Below are 17,212 nucleotides of genomic sequence, written 5' to 3' on the forward strand. Positions count from 1 at the left end.
TTATTAAGCATTGCAAGAAACAGACCTTCCCAATTAAAACAAACAAACAAACAAACACCAAACTATTCTTAGCCAAACCAGCTTTTTTTTCTAAATGATTTCCCATTCAATAAAGTGTAGAAATAATTATGGGATATTAAAGATAATTCAGTCTTTTGGGAGAGGGCAGTTTTGGTGGGTACCTGGCATGCAGCCAGGGTCAACCCACCACACAGAAGGAGAGGGAAGAAACAGGAGAAAAGAGACCTCTAAGAGAGGCAGATAAAGAACTGCCACATTTGAATTGCAAACTTAGGGAGATCTAACCCAAAAAATATATCATTTTGCTATTTTTTAGCCAGGAAAAGGGAAAAATAAAGACTTTGTCACATAAGGTGTTGCTGCTAAAAAAATAAATCCTGTGAGATGAGCAGCTCAATTTATATGAGCTGGTCTAACAGACAAATGCTGTCAGATGACAAGTGAAATTCAGGTTTTCTACAATTTACTTTCTTGTTTCTTTTTTGAATACAGGAGCACACACTTGAAGTAATAAATTTAGGTCTGAAATTGTGACTATCCCAGTCGCTACAAAGTATTTTAAAAAACCTATACACCAATGACTGACAAACAGATTTTCTACAACTACAACTGGGCTTTATCATCGTATCACAAAGGGAATTTAAAGAGGATTTGGCAGGTGGGTTAGGGGTTTGTAACTCCAGGACAGAGAAAAAGAGAAGTTGCAAAGATGAGCAGAAGGGCTGGAAATGTGTGTGATGAAGCACAGCTCTGCCTGTGCATCTCCACACAGCCAGCACTGCCACACAGAGACCACAAAAACATCCAATGTGGATAAATCTGCATCAGTGTCTTCACCCCCCTCCCTGGGAAGAGAATACCCAAGGTAAGGATGATTTTCCACAGCAGTGAGTTGTAGCCACTTCTCAAACAGGTCTGCAGAGGAAGTACCCGATGCCACGACCTGGAATGTGCCTGCAGCAGAGGCAGCTGGAAGATGAGTTGTTACCATCACCTGGAGAAAGAAATGTTTCCATGAACTGTGCAGAACGTACAACTGACCTGTCCAGCCACTGTCACACCGGTTTATTTGTTTATTTTTAATTCAGTTGCAGGTCATTTGCATCTTTGGCCACACTGCCCACGTGCCTCAGAATAAAGGATCACATTTTGAATGAAGCGTTACTATCTCTCACTGGACAAGTTCAAGGGCATTTCTACTCTTAAGCATTTACTTTCCACTTTTCTCCCTCAATCGTTAGAATCCCTTTAAGAGAGTATTTATTGATCACATTTCCTATGACATTTAATTCTTAAAGAGTTACAATCAGGAAATGTAAATCACTGATTGTGCTGTCAGGTGAATCCCATATTATTCAACTGCTAGGTTGAAAAAAAGCCACCTAAAATTGATGGGTTGCTTCCACAGGATGCTGTGAGACACTGGCTATTAGATCAATGTCCACTTGTATATTTAAATTGCTTTGAAATTCCAAAGCCTTCATCAAACGACCCTCCCTCAGGCTTTACATTAATTAGTCTTTTCAGGACATTTTCCTTCTGGTTAAATGATGGCAAATCCTTTGTTCTTTACACAGCTCGTTATTTTAGTTCTTATTTATTTATTTTACAACAGCACTTACTTTTTTCTTGCACGCATTTTTCAACCTTCTTTTTTTCCAGTTTCAGCCCTGCTGCTGAGGGCTACATAAAATCTCTCCAGGGCTTTGCACTGCTCTCCCTTTGCAATTTTCTTCCTTTCTTGCCTACTGTGGCAACACTTATACAAACATAAAATCTGCAGAAGTATAAAGATGTTCAAGTTGAACAAGACCACCCAAAATGAAAGCAGTTTTCACACAGGAATGAACATCTTCATGAAACCCCTCCTCCCTTGAACAGTCAACCCTTGGCTGTCCAGAGTGTTTCTCTAAGAAGCCAAACCAAATCCACCCTTTCAGCAACTGCTTTTTACTTGCAGTATTTTTCCTAAAGCTGCTAAAACACGCACTTCCATCCACCTATGCCCCAATAGGCTAGTACAGAAAAAAACCTGTAGGCACAACTAAATGAGCCATCACTGGATAAACAGGAGAATTTCCAATTACACAGAAAACCGGCAACTGCATTCGATATCATACTGGGTTCATTTATTTAGATAAATGTAACTGCGTACAACTTTTTAATTCCAGAAGTGTAATAAAAATACGGTCTTTGGTGCTGCAATCCTGCAGCTGGAATTCCAAAATTAGTCCCATTAGGATTTTCCTGATACTGCTGAGGTGCACTGGCACATGATTTAGCTTCTTCTTTCATAAAAAAAAATACCATGCAAGGATTTTACCAGCGGAAGAATAAGACAATATTGAGAGATCATATTTATTGTTCCTCACAGCAAGACTTCACACTCATTTTTCTCACCCAGCAGTCTCGCGTAACCCAAACCCATCTTTCTTTGCCTTCCTCGCAGAAGTGAAGCAGCAGAATCAGGAAAAAGCATCCAAACAGTGCTCTCTGAAGTCCAGGCGAGTTTTTCACATCCCTGTGCGTGTGCATGCACACACACACACACACAAATCCAAGAGCTTGCCATTTAAAAACAGTTATTTGACTTTAACACCTCCCAGAGTTACGTGCCCAGGGTGTTCACTGGAGGCTGTAGGTCTGCTGCGTGTCCTTCACTGAAAGGGTTATGAAGAGGGACCGGGGATCCTTTCTGTTTTTGCGGACTGTGATCTTCCCTCTCAGGGCCTCCCCTGCAACAGCAAAAAGGAAATTATTGTGGTTACTGCACTGAATTCACACACAGTAACACCAAAGACGCACACGTTGCACGAGAAGGTGCTCCAAATTAATCAGGATTAAAAAGGCTGCAAAGGTTTCCCTAAAGTTTTCAAAGCCCTAAGCAACGGCCTTGACAACAAACTGCAGTGAAAGCCTGGTGAGGTGCTGACTTCTGCTGGATGCCTCACTTCTCAGGTGGCCCACCCAACGAGCTGATATGCCAAATATTGCCCTTGTGATTGGGGAAAACCATATCAACCAACCTGGAGGGAAACCACGTAACCACAAAACCCCATTCCTGCTGTATACGCCTTGTGGTTTGCATTTGTGCTGCATCTCACTTAAGCTCTAACTGGGTGATGTTTTTGTCTGGCAGGAAATACTAACAGAAACCTTCATGGCATTTCAAGTACAGACATTATTAATTGCAAGTTTTGTTTTACAGAGTGTCAGGCTCTCTTGACCATAACACCTGATAGGTATGTCCTTCAGTTACACCCGGAGCAAATGCTTTCACACAGAAGGAAAAGTAAATAATCTGAATTTATTTTCAGTCCTTATTTATATATATATATATATATATATATACACACATACCTTCAATTTATATATATAACTCTCTCTCTCTATATATATATATACATACACACCATCAATTTAAGGTATATTTGCAAATTTAGCAATATACAGCGTAACAAAACACAAACACACACATTTGTAAATTTGTACATTTAGGAAGCCCCCTACTGAGCCTCTTCAAACCATCGTTTTAAACCCACAAGAACTACATCCAAACAGATGAATGCACCAAAAACACTACAGGAGGGCACGATCCCACTCTACAGCAGCGGTTCTGTGTTATTCTTCCATCAGGCTTCCTTTGCCCCATTCCTTTTCATCCCTCACACCAGCCACACCTACTGTTACTACTTTTCTATCTCACTGGATCCAAAGTATTTCCCAGCTGTTCACTACCTCCTGGGATGTTAAAAGCCAGTGTTAATGTTCTGCTAAAAAGCTTATTGCAAAAAAAATGAAAACAAACAGCAATTTCAAAACTAAGCTGGTTTCAAATCTGGGAAGGATTTGAGAGTTCTCCATTTAGGCTCAATTCTCAGTCACATCCCCAAACAGTGAACTGACAGAAGGTGCACATTATAAATTGAGGATATTTTGTCAAAGGCTGCAGTATAAATATCAAAGAAAGCTCATCAACAAGAATGACTGTGGTACCAAAATACAGAAAAAACCCACATTCTTTGATAATTATTTTTAAATCATTTAAATGTTAGTTGGAGATTCCACTATAATTCCTGTGCAGTTTTGTTATTAGGAGTCAAAGGACTGACATAACACGGTGTAATCTGCAAAGAACTGTGAAAATAGTTTCACAGATTATTTAAACAGAGATTTGCCAGACAGAAGGACAAGGATAAAAAATCAAAGGGCATTATAGCTTCATTTCAGGTAGGAATTTTAACCCAGTTTGAACATATAGATTTTCAAAACTGCTACAAAATGATTTACTTGATTTATTTTAATATCCTGTGATAACAATTCAGTAAGGCTTAAAGAGCCTCTGGGACCCAAAATTCCATGATAGAAATTAATCCATACTTTCAATCTTCCAATTAAAAACACAAAATACTATAATCCAAGCAAAAATTTAAATATAACTCCATAAATTATAGCTGGCTTCACAGAACAGCACCCTCAGATTCCGTTTGCAGGGGCAGTTAATGAAAACAAAGCATCCCGTTCAGTTTTCCTCGCGTGGTAACCACATTTAAACCTGCCTTTCTGAACAAGCCTTCTCCGAGGGCTGAAGGCAAACAACAGCAGTGCAACCCAGTAACAGAGAGCCAGTTCTGACCAATTAATCAATGTCATGTAGATAGAAAATGACGGATGTTTCTCCCCCCACTCTGCTGTCCTAGGAGCTGCCTGGAGGAAGCTGGGACTGGGACTCAGCTGCATCACCTTGCTCTTATCACGCTCAGTTGGATGCAAGTAAAACCACACAGTGCCACTGCAGTTTGATTAGGACAAAACTGAATCCATTACAATTCCCCCCCCCCGCCTCCTGCATTTTTATTATCCCTTGGGGAGGCCTGAAATTTGTCCCCAAACAGAAAAAGCAGAAGAATTCAGCAGAAGTGCTGCATCAGCTCGCTAGCACAGGAGAAAACACACCCCTGTGTCCATACTGACTCACTGTCAAAAAGAACCCACATTTGATTATGGGCTCTAGAGAACACCCTGGACATGTGCTCAAACTCAGATCAGGTTATTACCATCAGCAGAACTGTAAGCAATGGCACCTGTCACTTGTGTTTGTGCAATACAATCACACCCAGGGCAGGCCTGCAGTCTGTGAGCCCACCAGGCACTTCTCAGTGCGAAAGCCCCATCACTGAGAGTGCTCAGGCCCAGCAAATGATGTGTTTTTTTTTCAGTGTAGAAAGGATTTGATCAAACTCAAAGATTCCACACGGTCTCCCCTGTGTACACATCCATAACATCTACTCACAGCATGAAATGACCCATGGCAATGAGCTTGCAACGTGAGGAACTGCTCTGCCTTTCAGTACAACTTGGTGTCTCTTCCCTCTTCGAACACAGAAAGAGCTCACTGGAACTGTTTCAAAGAGAGCTGCTAGAAAACTGCAGTTAGGCTAAAAACACCCTAACTACTGAACTGCTGGTGAAAAGTATCTTTACAAAGCCCCTACACTGTAAAGAACCACTTAGTGGTAGTCACACGTTCCTTCACAGCCACCAAACAGGAAGACATGACACCACTCTTCACAATAAGGTTGTCCCTGTTGGAGGCTGACAATTAAAACATGATTAAGTTTTCCACTCTAGTTTAGATTAACTGGACCCACACTGAGGTCTAGCACACAGCAGAAAAAACAGCAGGTCTCAAAAGCATTGCTCACAAAGAAATGGTTAGAAAGTGGTTTCCATATCCCATCTATCTCATGAAAAGGAAAAACTGAAATAGTTTGTGGGGGGACCAAGAGCACTTCCCTTAAACTCAGTAACTTATCCTTAATCTTCCCAATTCACCTTCTTAAACTGCAGGCAGCTCTGCACAAGAGTGTCAGCTTCCCATTTTGGCCGCTTCTCCTGAATCTCCAGCCCAGTGTGATCCAACGAGCAGTTTCTGTTCTGAGCAGCATTTTGGTGTTACCCATCTGATCTGTGATACCCTTTTTCCTGGTTGGCCACTTCCATAAACTGGGCAGCTGTTTGCCAGCTCCCTTCTGTTACATATCACTGTTCACCCTCTTCTGAAACTACGCTGAGGTTCTGCTTTTCCAGTTCATCCTTTGAGTATATTCTCAGAAGAGTTTTGTAACAAATTGTCACGTTCCTTGCAGCAGCAGACCTTGCAGAGGGATGCACACAAAACAGCACCAGAAGCCTATCCAAGCTTCCCTGTCTAGATACAGAATATCTATTATCTTTTCAGTGAGATAGAACAGCCATGGGAAGAGATTCAATTTAGTGCCCGAAACACACACTTAGAAATGTTTTGGAGAAGTCAGCAGGATAATTTTAAGCTGTTGGTTTTAAAAAATGCAGCGTATGACATGCCAGATTTAGTGTGACCTCAAAATGCAAGTTTTCATATTTACCAGATTTTAAAAGCCAAGCATCATTTTTGGAGGTGCCACTTATAAATAAACAAGTGACAGCATTCTATAGACACCATGTTGCAGCTGTAGACAGGAAAAAACAGACACTAAAATCTTAATTAGGCACCAAATTATCCAACTGGGATGCACAGTACTGAAGTATTTCAGTATAGGATCAAAACATTCAGACAGATTAATCGTGCCAGTGCTGTTTTCCTACTTTTAATAATGCTATCTAGGTAGACAAATCAGCTTTCCAAGCCTGTAAATTTACAAACAGCTTTCCAATTACGGAGACGGGGGAGTTAAAGATAATCAAGGATTTTGCAGGGGCTTAGTCATGTGAGTTCTGCTTAGCTTCGCTGTGCTAGCCCCTTTTAGCACCACAGAAAAACAAATCCAGGTTTTATTTTCACTGCAAGGCAATATCAAGAACACGAAACGCTGACAATATGCTGTTTTACTGCTAATAGAATCTGCCTGCATACAGATCTGGGTTTTCACTTAACGCACTGAAAAGATTCTGTGGGCCCTCTAAAATAATTTCTGTAAGCATTTTATTTATTTAGTAAATTCTTGGGACAACCAGATGAGAATGATGCAATGTTTTGTTTACTTAGCAGGAATATTTCAACAAACAATAAAAGGAGGAGACCATTAATAACATCATTTTTGGACCATTAATAAGAAAAAAGATACTGCTTCGGCATCTCATTTCAATCTTCCAAATAAAGACTGTTCTTTAGCCCAAGCTATTAAAAGGGCTGCTAAGAGAAGCCTTGTAGTCTGTATGGAATCTACAACACAATACTGTTTGTCCGAGAAAACCCAGTTGGTCTGGCAATAAAATATATGGCTTCTTTCTCCAGTTTCTTTAATTTTACTGGTTGCTAAGCAGTTCAAACACACCCAACAGGCCGATGCTGTTTTGTTCTACTTGATTGTACCTCAGTTCCAAGTCTCTTGTCACAGTTTGTGAGGAGGAAAACCAGTTTTCCAAAGCGTGGATACCCCCCACTCACATAAAGCTGCAAGACCCATCCTTTGGCTTGCAGTTGCTTGATTCTGTTCATCATTAGAATGGCTCAAAACATTCAGTCTTTTTTTTTTTTATGGCTGAGAGAATAGATCTATTTTTACAACAAATAACCTGGCATCAAAGAGCTGAGAAAATTAGCTGGTTCACACTGCAGAACAAAACAATTTTGCCACGGCAAAAAGAGCATTTTCCAGTTAAATACCCAACAGGTTCAGATATCTGTAAGCTCAACTTCTTTTACAGAGCAAATCCAAATACAATCAGGGCTTTATAACCACTCCAGGCACAGCCCCAAAAGCTATAAAGCATCTGATAGAGACTTTTAGTCAGCCTTACTGTTTTACTCGGAATTAAAACTCTGAGGGAATCATTTTTCTTTACTGGGGAAAAACAGCCACTGCCCTGTCTGAAAGATGCTTTCAAAACAAGAAAACTTTTAAAATGCATTTTATATCCGTCAAATTCCCTTTCACAACCTATTAAAATGCTAAAAGCAAATGCCACCATGGGTACACTGGTCAGATTATTGCAAGACTCAAATTGTATTATTTCTATTTATTTACTGAAAAAAAAAAAATAAAAGAGCTTGTCATTCTGGCTTGGATCAGCAACAGTGTGGCCAGAGGACTAAGGGAGTGACCATCCCCTGTTCACTGATGAAATCACTCCTCCAATCCTGTTTGGATTTGGATTCAATACATGAAAAGGTTGGAGCATGTCCAGAGAAGGGAATGGAGCTGGGAAAGGAGCACAAGGGAGATCAGAATTGGCTGAGGGGGCTGGGGGGCTCAGCCTGGAGCAAAGAAGGTTCAGGGGGTACCTTGTCACTCTCTGCAACTCCCCAAAAGGAGGTTGTAGCCAGGTGGGAGTTGGTCCCCCCTCGCAGGTAACAAGCCACAGGACGAGAAGAAATGGCCTCAAGTTGCACCAAGGGAGGTTTAGACTGGACATCTGGAATAATTCCTTCACGGAAAGGGCTGTGGAGCATCGGAACAAGCCACCCAGCTGTGGCAGATAATGACGTGGTGGTCCTGGAAGTGCTGGGTTAGCATCTGAACTCAATCCTAAAGGACTTTTTCCAACCTAAATGATTCTATGAACACATTTAGTCACAAGTGCATCTTCTCTGCTGTTTCTCCCATTGCCATACATGTATTTCTGATGATAAGAATTTATACTGAGGGTTGATGAATACTGGTAAGCAGAGGGATTGGATGTAAAGGCTGAAATGTTCAAATGGTGCAAATGTTTTTAATCTAATTCAGTTACTTTGGTCTTCTGTTAACTAACTTGCACTGAGAAAAGTCCATTTGAAGACAGAAAGTTTCCCCAAAATTGGAGTGGAGCTCAGTTCAACTTGCCACGCTGATGCAATGCACAGCAAAAATAGTAACAAGTGCTGCTGGTTCATTAACAAGTGGCAGATAAGAAACAGCTGGAAGCGCAAATATAAATATAAATTAAGTATACTGCAAAGTAAGTTTGAACAGTTTGTTCAGCTGAAAAAATGGAAAGACCGAGGAAATAAAATATATGGTTCACCACAAATTATCAAGATGAATATTCAAGTCACTGTTCTGACAAGGAAAAAAATATAAAGAAGAAAAATAGGGAAATCTGCACTTCCAACACGTCTTAAAGGGAAAGAGATTTTTGGAACAAGGAGAAGGATCAATGTCAGAGGGAATGGTTTTCCAAGAAAATCATCAAAATTAAGACTCCTGTATCAGAAAGTACCTTCCACCCTGATGAGTCTGTGTCATCTGTGAGTACCAAATATCCCACAGAAATTAAAACTGGGATTAAAAAAGAAAAGGGAGTTACACCAAGAGTCTCTCTCAGAATCCTAACACTAGAAGCAATAGGTAGACAATCCCAGATTTAAGTGATAATTTTATATAAGATATAAAACCAGACAATGGGTAAAAGGGTGGGAAAGGGGAACTGAAATAATTACACAGAGAAGGGGTGAGGTAGAAAGAAAGAGAAACACAGCTGTAACAAGATTTCTTACGGGAATAATTTCAAGAAATATGAACTAATAATAATAAAAGGAAAAGAGTTACGGCACAAGTGATTCTGAAGGTCAGCTGGGTTGTGCTCACTGCTTCAAAGCACACTGTTCCTGCAGTTGTCTTCAGAAAGTCACCGCACCTAGACTAGAGATCTGGGTTTGAGGCACCACCTCCCAGTAATTTCACACCTTTGGTAAATGTCAAATGATCTATGCAATATGCATATTTTAACAAATGTCATCGCGCTTTAAAAAAAAAAAAAAATTCACTTTGCACTCCGTGACATTGAAATGTAATGAGCAGCAGCAAAAGAGACCTCACTCTGCCTTGCCTAGAGAGAGAATCTGAAGGGGACTCAAGCCAGGTACAAATGCACTGAGGCACAGGTGGCATCCCAAGAAGTGCCAGGGCCGAAGAAACCGTGGATGAAAATTATTTAGGAATAGGAAGTCGAAGCGTGGAAGGCAGAAATGATTTGTCAGATAACACTGACCACAGGGCCTTTAGGAAGGAAGCTCCTGGTAAGAAGTTGCCATGGCTGACAGCTCCAAGAGGCAACTGTAAAAGCAGCTCAACTGAGTGCAGATGCTGCTCTCACCACTGTATATTGATCATCAGGCATGTTAAAAAGAGACAATATTCCATCTGTGTCAATACTTCTCTGTAGCACCTCTAAGCTTTTTGAACTCAAGTGGTCAATGGCAGCAGCCACGTAACTTTTTGTACGTTTTCCTCCCCAATATGTCTGATTTTTTTATCATCTGTTCAGGTCAGGGCCATGCATTACCATGAGTTTGTTAACCAACCAGCAGAAATGAGCCCCAGTCTGAGTTCCTTCATTGGTCCTGCTGGTCTGTAAAGAAAAATGGCCCTCAAAGATGACTAATCCACCACTGGGTAAGAGTTCAACAGTGGTGAGTAAATATCTAGTTGCTAAGTGGACAAAAATAAAGTAACAGCATAAAAATGTAACCACTTCCTTTGATCATAAAAAGACTATGGAGAGTCTGCAAGAAAGTTCTATAGGAATACAAGACCAAGACTTTTAATTCTTGACCTGCTATTCTCTGATGGTCATGAATATACTTGTGCCTATAAAGCAAGAAATATTTGACTAGTGGTATAAAAATGTACATTTAAGACTTTCCAAATAGAATTAATTAAAACCACTAACAAGCATCATTTCAGTCTTCAAAACCTTACCTTTAAAACAATTTATCACCTGAATTTTACATTATCCCTTATGACAACAAAAACCTTTCTACTTGCATCAAATTCCAGGTGAAACTTATTACAGGACTTAACCATCTTATAAAAATTTACAGTGTATCAAACTAACACATTCGATACTTCAAATGGATCAAGTTCATGCCTGTGAGTTCTTTAAAATTGTTCTCAGTTTACAGAGGAACCCCACAGTGGCAGGTACAAGCCATGCATACATTCAAGATGCATTCAACAAATACAGCACAGTTCAGGAGTACTAAAAAAAAAAATACTGTGCAATCACTTGGCAAATTTGATACTTTGGAATATTAGCAATGTTACACAAAAGAGACTGTTGAAAGCAGTGTTTGCTGAGACAAAAAAAAATGTCTTCAACAGCAGCTGAAAGACTTATTTATTAGTTCTTTTCAACACTAAGGTAGTTTTTTTTAAAGTATTTCAGGTGTAAATGTAATGGTAACAGCAGTGTAACACAACCATTGCTGCACCAGCACTGAATTTAAATATACCTGCTTCTACAGGAATTGGTTTCTCCAGGAGAAAAACAGTCTGTTTCCAGTGTGTTTTGGTACACTGGGGACCAGTTGAAAACGAGACCTGCAACAGAAGAGTTCAAGAGTTTGATTAAGAACAACCTTTTTGATATCACACCACATCAATCATTTTCCAAACACACACGCATATGAAGTCTTTGCTACAGCAAAACAGATTCTCTGCCAAGCACCTTGAGGCAGGGAAAAAAACACACCATGCTCATCTCTCATTAAAATGCATAACCCCAAATACTCACCTTGTTCTGACAGTTCTTCTCAAAAAATATATCAAAGTAACCAGCAACTGCCTATAAAAAAAAAAAAAAAAAAAGAAGAGGAAAATGTAAATATGGTAAAGGAATAATAGTGACACTCAAGAAAAAAATCTATGATTTATGTATACATTTATTAAGGAGTAGAAATTCCAATAAATGCCATGGGCAGGGACACCTTCCACTATCCCAGGTTGCTCTAAGTCCCATCTAACATGGTTTTGAAACACTTCCAGGGATGGGGCAGCCACAGTTTCTCTGGGTAACCTGTGCCAGGGCCTCACCACCCTCACAGGGAAGAATTCCTTCCAATATCTAATGGATACAAAATATTCACATACAAAGCAGTGTACCCACACTTTTAGTTACAAAGTTTTTTAATGCTGGACTGCTTTTTTGACCAAAAAAAAAAAAAAAAAAAAGCGCCTTGTGAGAGTTCCAGAAATCCAAAGTATTCCAATAAACAACTGGAAGATGCTAATAGAAGAGCACCCACTCCGGTTTCACCCCTGAAATCCTGTCCATGCTCACCTTTATTTGCTTTCTGCTGTCAAATGAGAAAGGCTAAAGCACCTCAGCCCCCAGGCCCAAGGCAGCTGTGCTTTTCTATCACATGTCAGCCTGGAGAAATGACCCAGAATGGAGCTTTTGAGTCACTGCAGTGACACAGCTGTGTTAAAGTTACTCAGCTGGGGACTCCCTGCATCCCTGTCATGGGAGGGAGGGACTCTCCCCAGGTCAGCTGTACTGCACTCAAACAAAATATGTACCAATTCAACGATGGCAAAGCCTGTGCCCCCTGGAAATCACCTACTATAACCTCCTTCCCACTGCACCAGTATTTCTCTCCTACTCCCAAGATTAGGAAAGTGGTTGTTCTGAAGAGTTAAATAGTTAAAAGCATGAGTCCTGTAGCATGCCCTTCACACAGATTCACACGTAGGTCGTGAAGGAAAAAGGAAGTCAAACATGCTTACAGAATTAGGGCTTCATCATTATGAAATATTTGATCTGAATAATAGCTCGGCCACTCTGGTTTTTTCCTCTCCAGTCTAAATCCAGAACAGATTTCCACAACACAGTGGAGAATACACTGTGTTAAAGCAGTAAACCAGTGCTAGAGCACCTGTGATAGCTTTTCAACCAAGAGCACTCCAGAGAATCCTGCTAAGTTCCAAATTCCAGCATGGCCAAAGACTTAAAAACACAACTGTGGAGACACCAACAGACCTCCATGACAAATGAGCATCAGAGAGTGTAAACAGTGACTCTTCCAGTCCCTCAGTAAAGTCCTATCACTCAATGCTGAGAATCTCATTCCCAAGTGAATTACAGCCTTGCCTCTAATGTGAGTTTTTGAGTAAAGATTGAAAAGGTTTTGACAAAATTTTATTGACCCATCAGACTACTTTTACTGATGCACAATGTCTTCTGGACATCAGTCAGAGATCTACAAAGTCATAAAAATATTTTTCAGTCATCGGGTCAATACTTCTGGTATGCTTACAAATAAGACCTAAGATAAGATCACTGCAGGAAAACAAGGCTGTGACAACAAAAACACATCAAGGAGAAAAAAAATGTGGTCTCCAGAGAAAACAAGACAATCAAGCCACATCTTGGATCAAAAAACTAAAAGCTCCAAGTAGACAGACCACAGCCAAGCATCTATACACTTGGTAAAAGAGGTAACAGAAACACCCCACCTGTTACCCTGAGAAAACTTCCCCACCCTACTATTTTCTGGGGACAAGTTCACGTTGAAGAGAAACTCAGTTACAAGCAAAACTGTTCCCTGCTGCCTCCTGTGTTCAGGGAAACAGGATTTGTATCTTCTGTAAATGACTCGGATAAATAACCACTTCATTCTTTACAGTAACAATGGTTCCCGATCTGAAATAACCCCAAACACTGACTTGGAGTACCAAATCAAGAGGCAGTAACAGTAATTATCACACATCACAAAGACCACCCTAATCAGAGGTCCAGGGATGACAGAGCAAGAGTTTACACTGATACATTAATTTCTTTTTGTTATGTTCTAAAATGGATAACGTTCCTCAGTATTGAATACTGAAATAAGTGTTGAGCCAAAAGAAAGAAAATACAGGAAAATATTATTCCTCAAGTTCCTGTGAACAGCACCAGGCATTTCCTAAATTTCTGTCAGTTAAAACTGGGCAGTGGAGGCATCCCAAAATCAAAACAGGCCCTCCAGTGAGTTGTGTCAACAGGCAACCTACAAAGTCCTACACAGCAAAGCAGAAATTAGATATTTTAAGTTAAATACATAGAGGAGAGAGTTTGAATGATGTTTTGAAAACTAACTGTAAGAACACGTACTGCAATTGAGAACTCTAATGAGGATCTTTCACGAATACATTTTCAAAATGGTTTGGAGCCACCTAAAAGAACCAAACACTTGGTTTGATGATTTTCTTTGTGAAATTGGTTACAACTGTGCAATTTGCTTTCAACAAACATTTTCAGGCAGCCTGCCATCGCTTACCAACACTAAGTTTAATCTCCACGTATTATCTCCCTCATATTTTAAACCTTTGGGAAAGCAAGAAATCTAACACCAAACTCAGTAGTTAGTGTTCCCTACAACAGCTATTCTAACAACCCATCTGCAGGTGAGAAAGTACAGAGAGTGAAAAGGCACAGAATAAATACATCCCACTTTGATGCACCCAGCCTGTGGCTGACCCCGTAAAAACAAGAAACTAAAAAAAGTTTAAACCTGCAGTTCAACAGAAACACAGTTCTTTGCAGATACCAAGGGAACAAGGGTAAGCTCAATTCTATGCTAAAGCCTCCCAGTAACTCCAGCCTACATTAACTACCTTCTTCTTTTCCTCTTTTTGATTTCACATGGAAGGTTTCACGTGCTAAGATTACATGTGTTCCCCTGCCAGTAACACCTCTTTGAAAGGTATTCAATTTATCCAAATTACGGAATATTATCGTGAAGTAAGTTCAGTTTTATTTCTGAACAGACACCCTACAGGCATTATTAAATTCAGCAGCTCTCTGTAGCTTCTGTACATTCCTGTGCTCATCCAAACACTGAGCAATGCTTCAATTTTTAATTATACTGCTGGTGTGTTGAGATCTTTCGTGCTTTTGAGCTGTTCTGTCATATCTGACCTGCCCCAAGCCTAAGGGATCTCAAAGCCAGCCACACAGATATCCACAGACTCATTACAAAGAGCACACCTGGGCCTTCCTAAAACCTGCCAGGTGATTGATTCTGTAGAAGAATAAAAGCAGTTGGAGCAACTGGCTGCTCCAGGCTTGGACTGAGTGTGTTCTTCACTGAATACAACACCAGCTGGAGGGCAGAGCCCAAAAAGCGGTGGGGAATGAAGTTAAATCCAGCAGGACCAGGGCAGTGACCAACCCTCCGCACTCAGCACCAGTGAGGCTGCACCTCAAATCCTGTGCACAGTTTTGGGCATTTCACTGCAAGACAGACACCGAGGGGCTGGAGCGTGTCCAGAGAAGGGAATGGAGCTGGGGAAGGGGCTGGAGCACAAGTAGGATGAGGGGTGGCTGAGGGAGCTCAGCCTGGAGAAAAGGTGGCTCAGGGGGAACCTTCTCACTCTCTACAACTCCCTGACAGGAGAGTGGAACCAGGTGGGGGCCAGTCTTGAGGAAACGGCCTCAAGTTGCACCAAGGATGGTTTAGATTGGAGATTAGGAGATTACTCCTTCATGGAAAGGGCTGTCAGGCACTGGAACCGACTGCCCAGGGAAGGGGTGGAGTCACCACTCCTGGAGGGATTTAAAAGTCACACGAATGTGGCACTTGGGAAGGTGGTTTAGTGCTGGACTTGGCAGTGCTGGGGGAACGGCTGGACTCTGAATCTTGGAATTCTTTATGTTCTGGAAAAGTACTGAAGGATACAAAAGTGTAATGCTTGATTATCTGTCCTCTCGGTGTTTTGCAAAAAGCTATCTATAAAACATTAGAATTTCTGCTTCTACATGAAGCAGAAGGAATCCCAGAATACTCTGAGTTGGAAGGGACCCACAAGGATCATGGAGCCCAACTCTGAAGTGAATGGCCCACATGGGGATGGAACCTGCAACCTGGGCATTATTCTAGAGGCACCCCTCTAGAAATGATCTGGTACTCCACACATTAATGCACTGGGAAAAGGGAAAAAAGGGTCTGAAGACGATGTTTTCCACAACTTTATCTACAATCAGTAGTCCTGTATATTTAATAAAATCTTACAAATCTAAAACCCAACACAAATCAAAGTTTCAATACTTGATAATAATAAACTGCTATAAAATTGTGGGTTTGGTTACTTACTATCTTCTTTTAAGGAGTTTATATCTTCCCTCACATCTTAGCTGCTTCTCTTTTTTTCATTCCTTACTTGTTGGTGGGTTTATGCCAAAAGGCACAGTACATAGCTTTTATTTTCAAGTGCATTTCAGAGAAATAATTCTGTAAAAGTGAAGTTCAAAATATTTTCCTTCCATTTCACTTTTGAACACTACCACAAATTGCAGTAGCTATAATAATCACAAACATCTATTAAATATGCAATACTACAAACTAAGATTTCCAATGTTTACAGATTGAAAGAAGATTAAGTCTTCCCCTCTTCTTGTATAATTCATCACATGCAGCAAAATACGATGCAAAAAAAAAATAAATCACTTAACTGGCATACTAGAAGCAATCACAGACACAAGTGTATTAAAATGAAATATAGGGCCGGCCAGATATTCATTAAAGGTGACATCTTTTTTTACAAGAAGTCAAACTAAAGAAAAAGAACAAGCAAATAACGCCCCCATAAATTCTAGATGATGTTTTACAACTACTGACTTGGTTTTTCTTTTTTTTTTTTTTTTAAGCATAATGATAACAATTTTTTCTCCTCCTGTAACTTCCCTCATCTTTTTGCTCCACCTTTGACAGCTCATTTACAACTTCACCAACAACTAATCAGCGAGAACTTAAGCCTGCTCTGGAAAATTCTTTCAAGTGGCAGTCTCTTGAACTGCATGAAAGAGGAAAACAAAAATAATGACTTCTAAACTGGTAATAAATAACTACAGCTCCAGCCTGACACATGCTCTAATCTCAAAGGATGTTAAATATTAGGAAACACCACCAAAATATTATTCTTCCTGTTCTCCAATAACTTGCCAGGAGAAAAGCTGAGCTATGAGGACAAAAACTCCAGCTGCAGAAGAAAGTCAATATATTTACCCAGGCAACTAAGAACGTGTAATAAAGAACAAAGGAAACATTTAGAAACAGATATTCATTACTGAAACTGCAAAGCAACATCCTAGGAAGGTCAACAAAAAGCTCACTCAACTAAGAATAAAAGATTCCTGTAATTAAAATAACAGCCACTGACTTCTACCTGATTTTGTCAAACCCACATTTTGATGAAGAGCTCATGCAGCTTAAAGTCTTCATCCATCACCGAGGGTTCCTAAGGTGTTCATGCAAACACAGGAAAACCCTGTAAATTAAGCACATCCTCCCAGTAAGATTCACTGCTCTTCAAGCCATTTCTTCCCCCACCGATAAATAATTTCGAGACTATTTTTCTCCCCATTTATTCACATAACATGTACCAAATAGATTAAAGTCACAAAAAGCCTTAACATATGTAATTAATGAGTACTAGCACGGGTTATTTATAGTCTTCCACTCAGACCC

The 17,212-nt window shown here is 40.2% G+C and overlaps 1 protein-coding gene across 1 annotated transcript in view; it reads right to left on the minus strand.

Annotated features, from left to right (window-relative positions):
• Positions 1-2,128: 2,128 nt before the first annotated feature.
• Positions 2,129-17,212, minus strand: part of PRMT3 (protein arginine methyltransferase 3) — a 52,966-nt gene continuing 37,882 nt past the window's right edge. Inside the window, exons 13-15 of the mRNA XM_050336338.1 lie at positions 11,500-11,550; positions 11,219-11,306; positions 2,129-2,756 (exon numbers count right to left, since the gene is read on the minus strand). Coding sequence (XP_050192295.1) covers positions 2,647-2,756; positions 11,219-11,306; positions 11,500-11,550 — 249 coding nt within the window. The 3' untranslated portion in view covers positions 2,129-2,646. The remainder of the gene's footprint in view (positions 2,757-11,218; positions 11,307-11,499; positions 11,551-17,212) is intronic.

The sequence above is a fragment of the Myiozetetes cayanensis genome, unplaced genomic scaffold (assembly GCF_022539395.1).
Source record: "Myiozetetes cayanensis isolate MyiCay16 unplaced genomic scaffold, myiCay2020 scf6-25, whole genome shotgun sequence".
Lineage (NCBI taxonomy): Eukaryota > Metazoa > Chordata > Aves > Passeriformes > Tyrannidae > Myiozetetes > Myiozetetes cayanensis.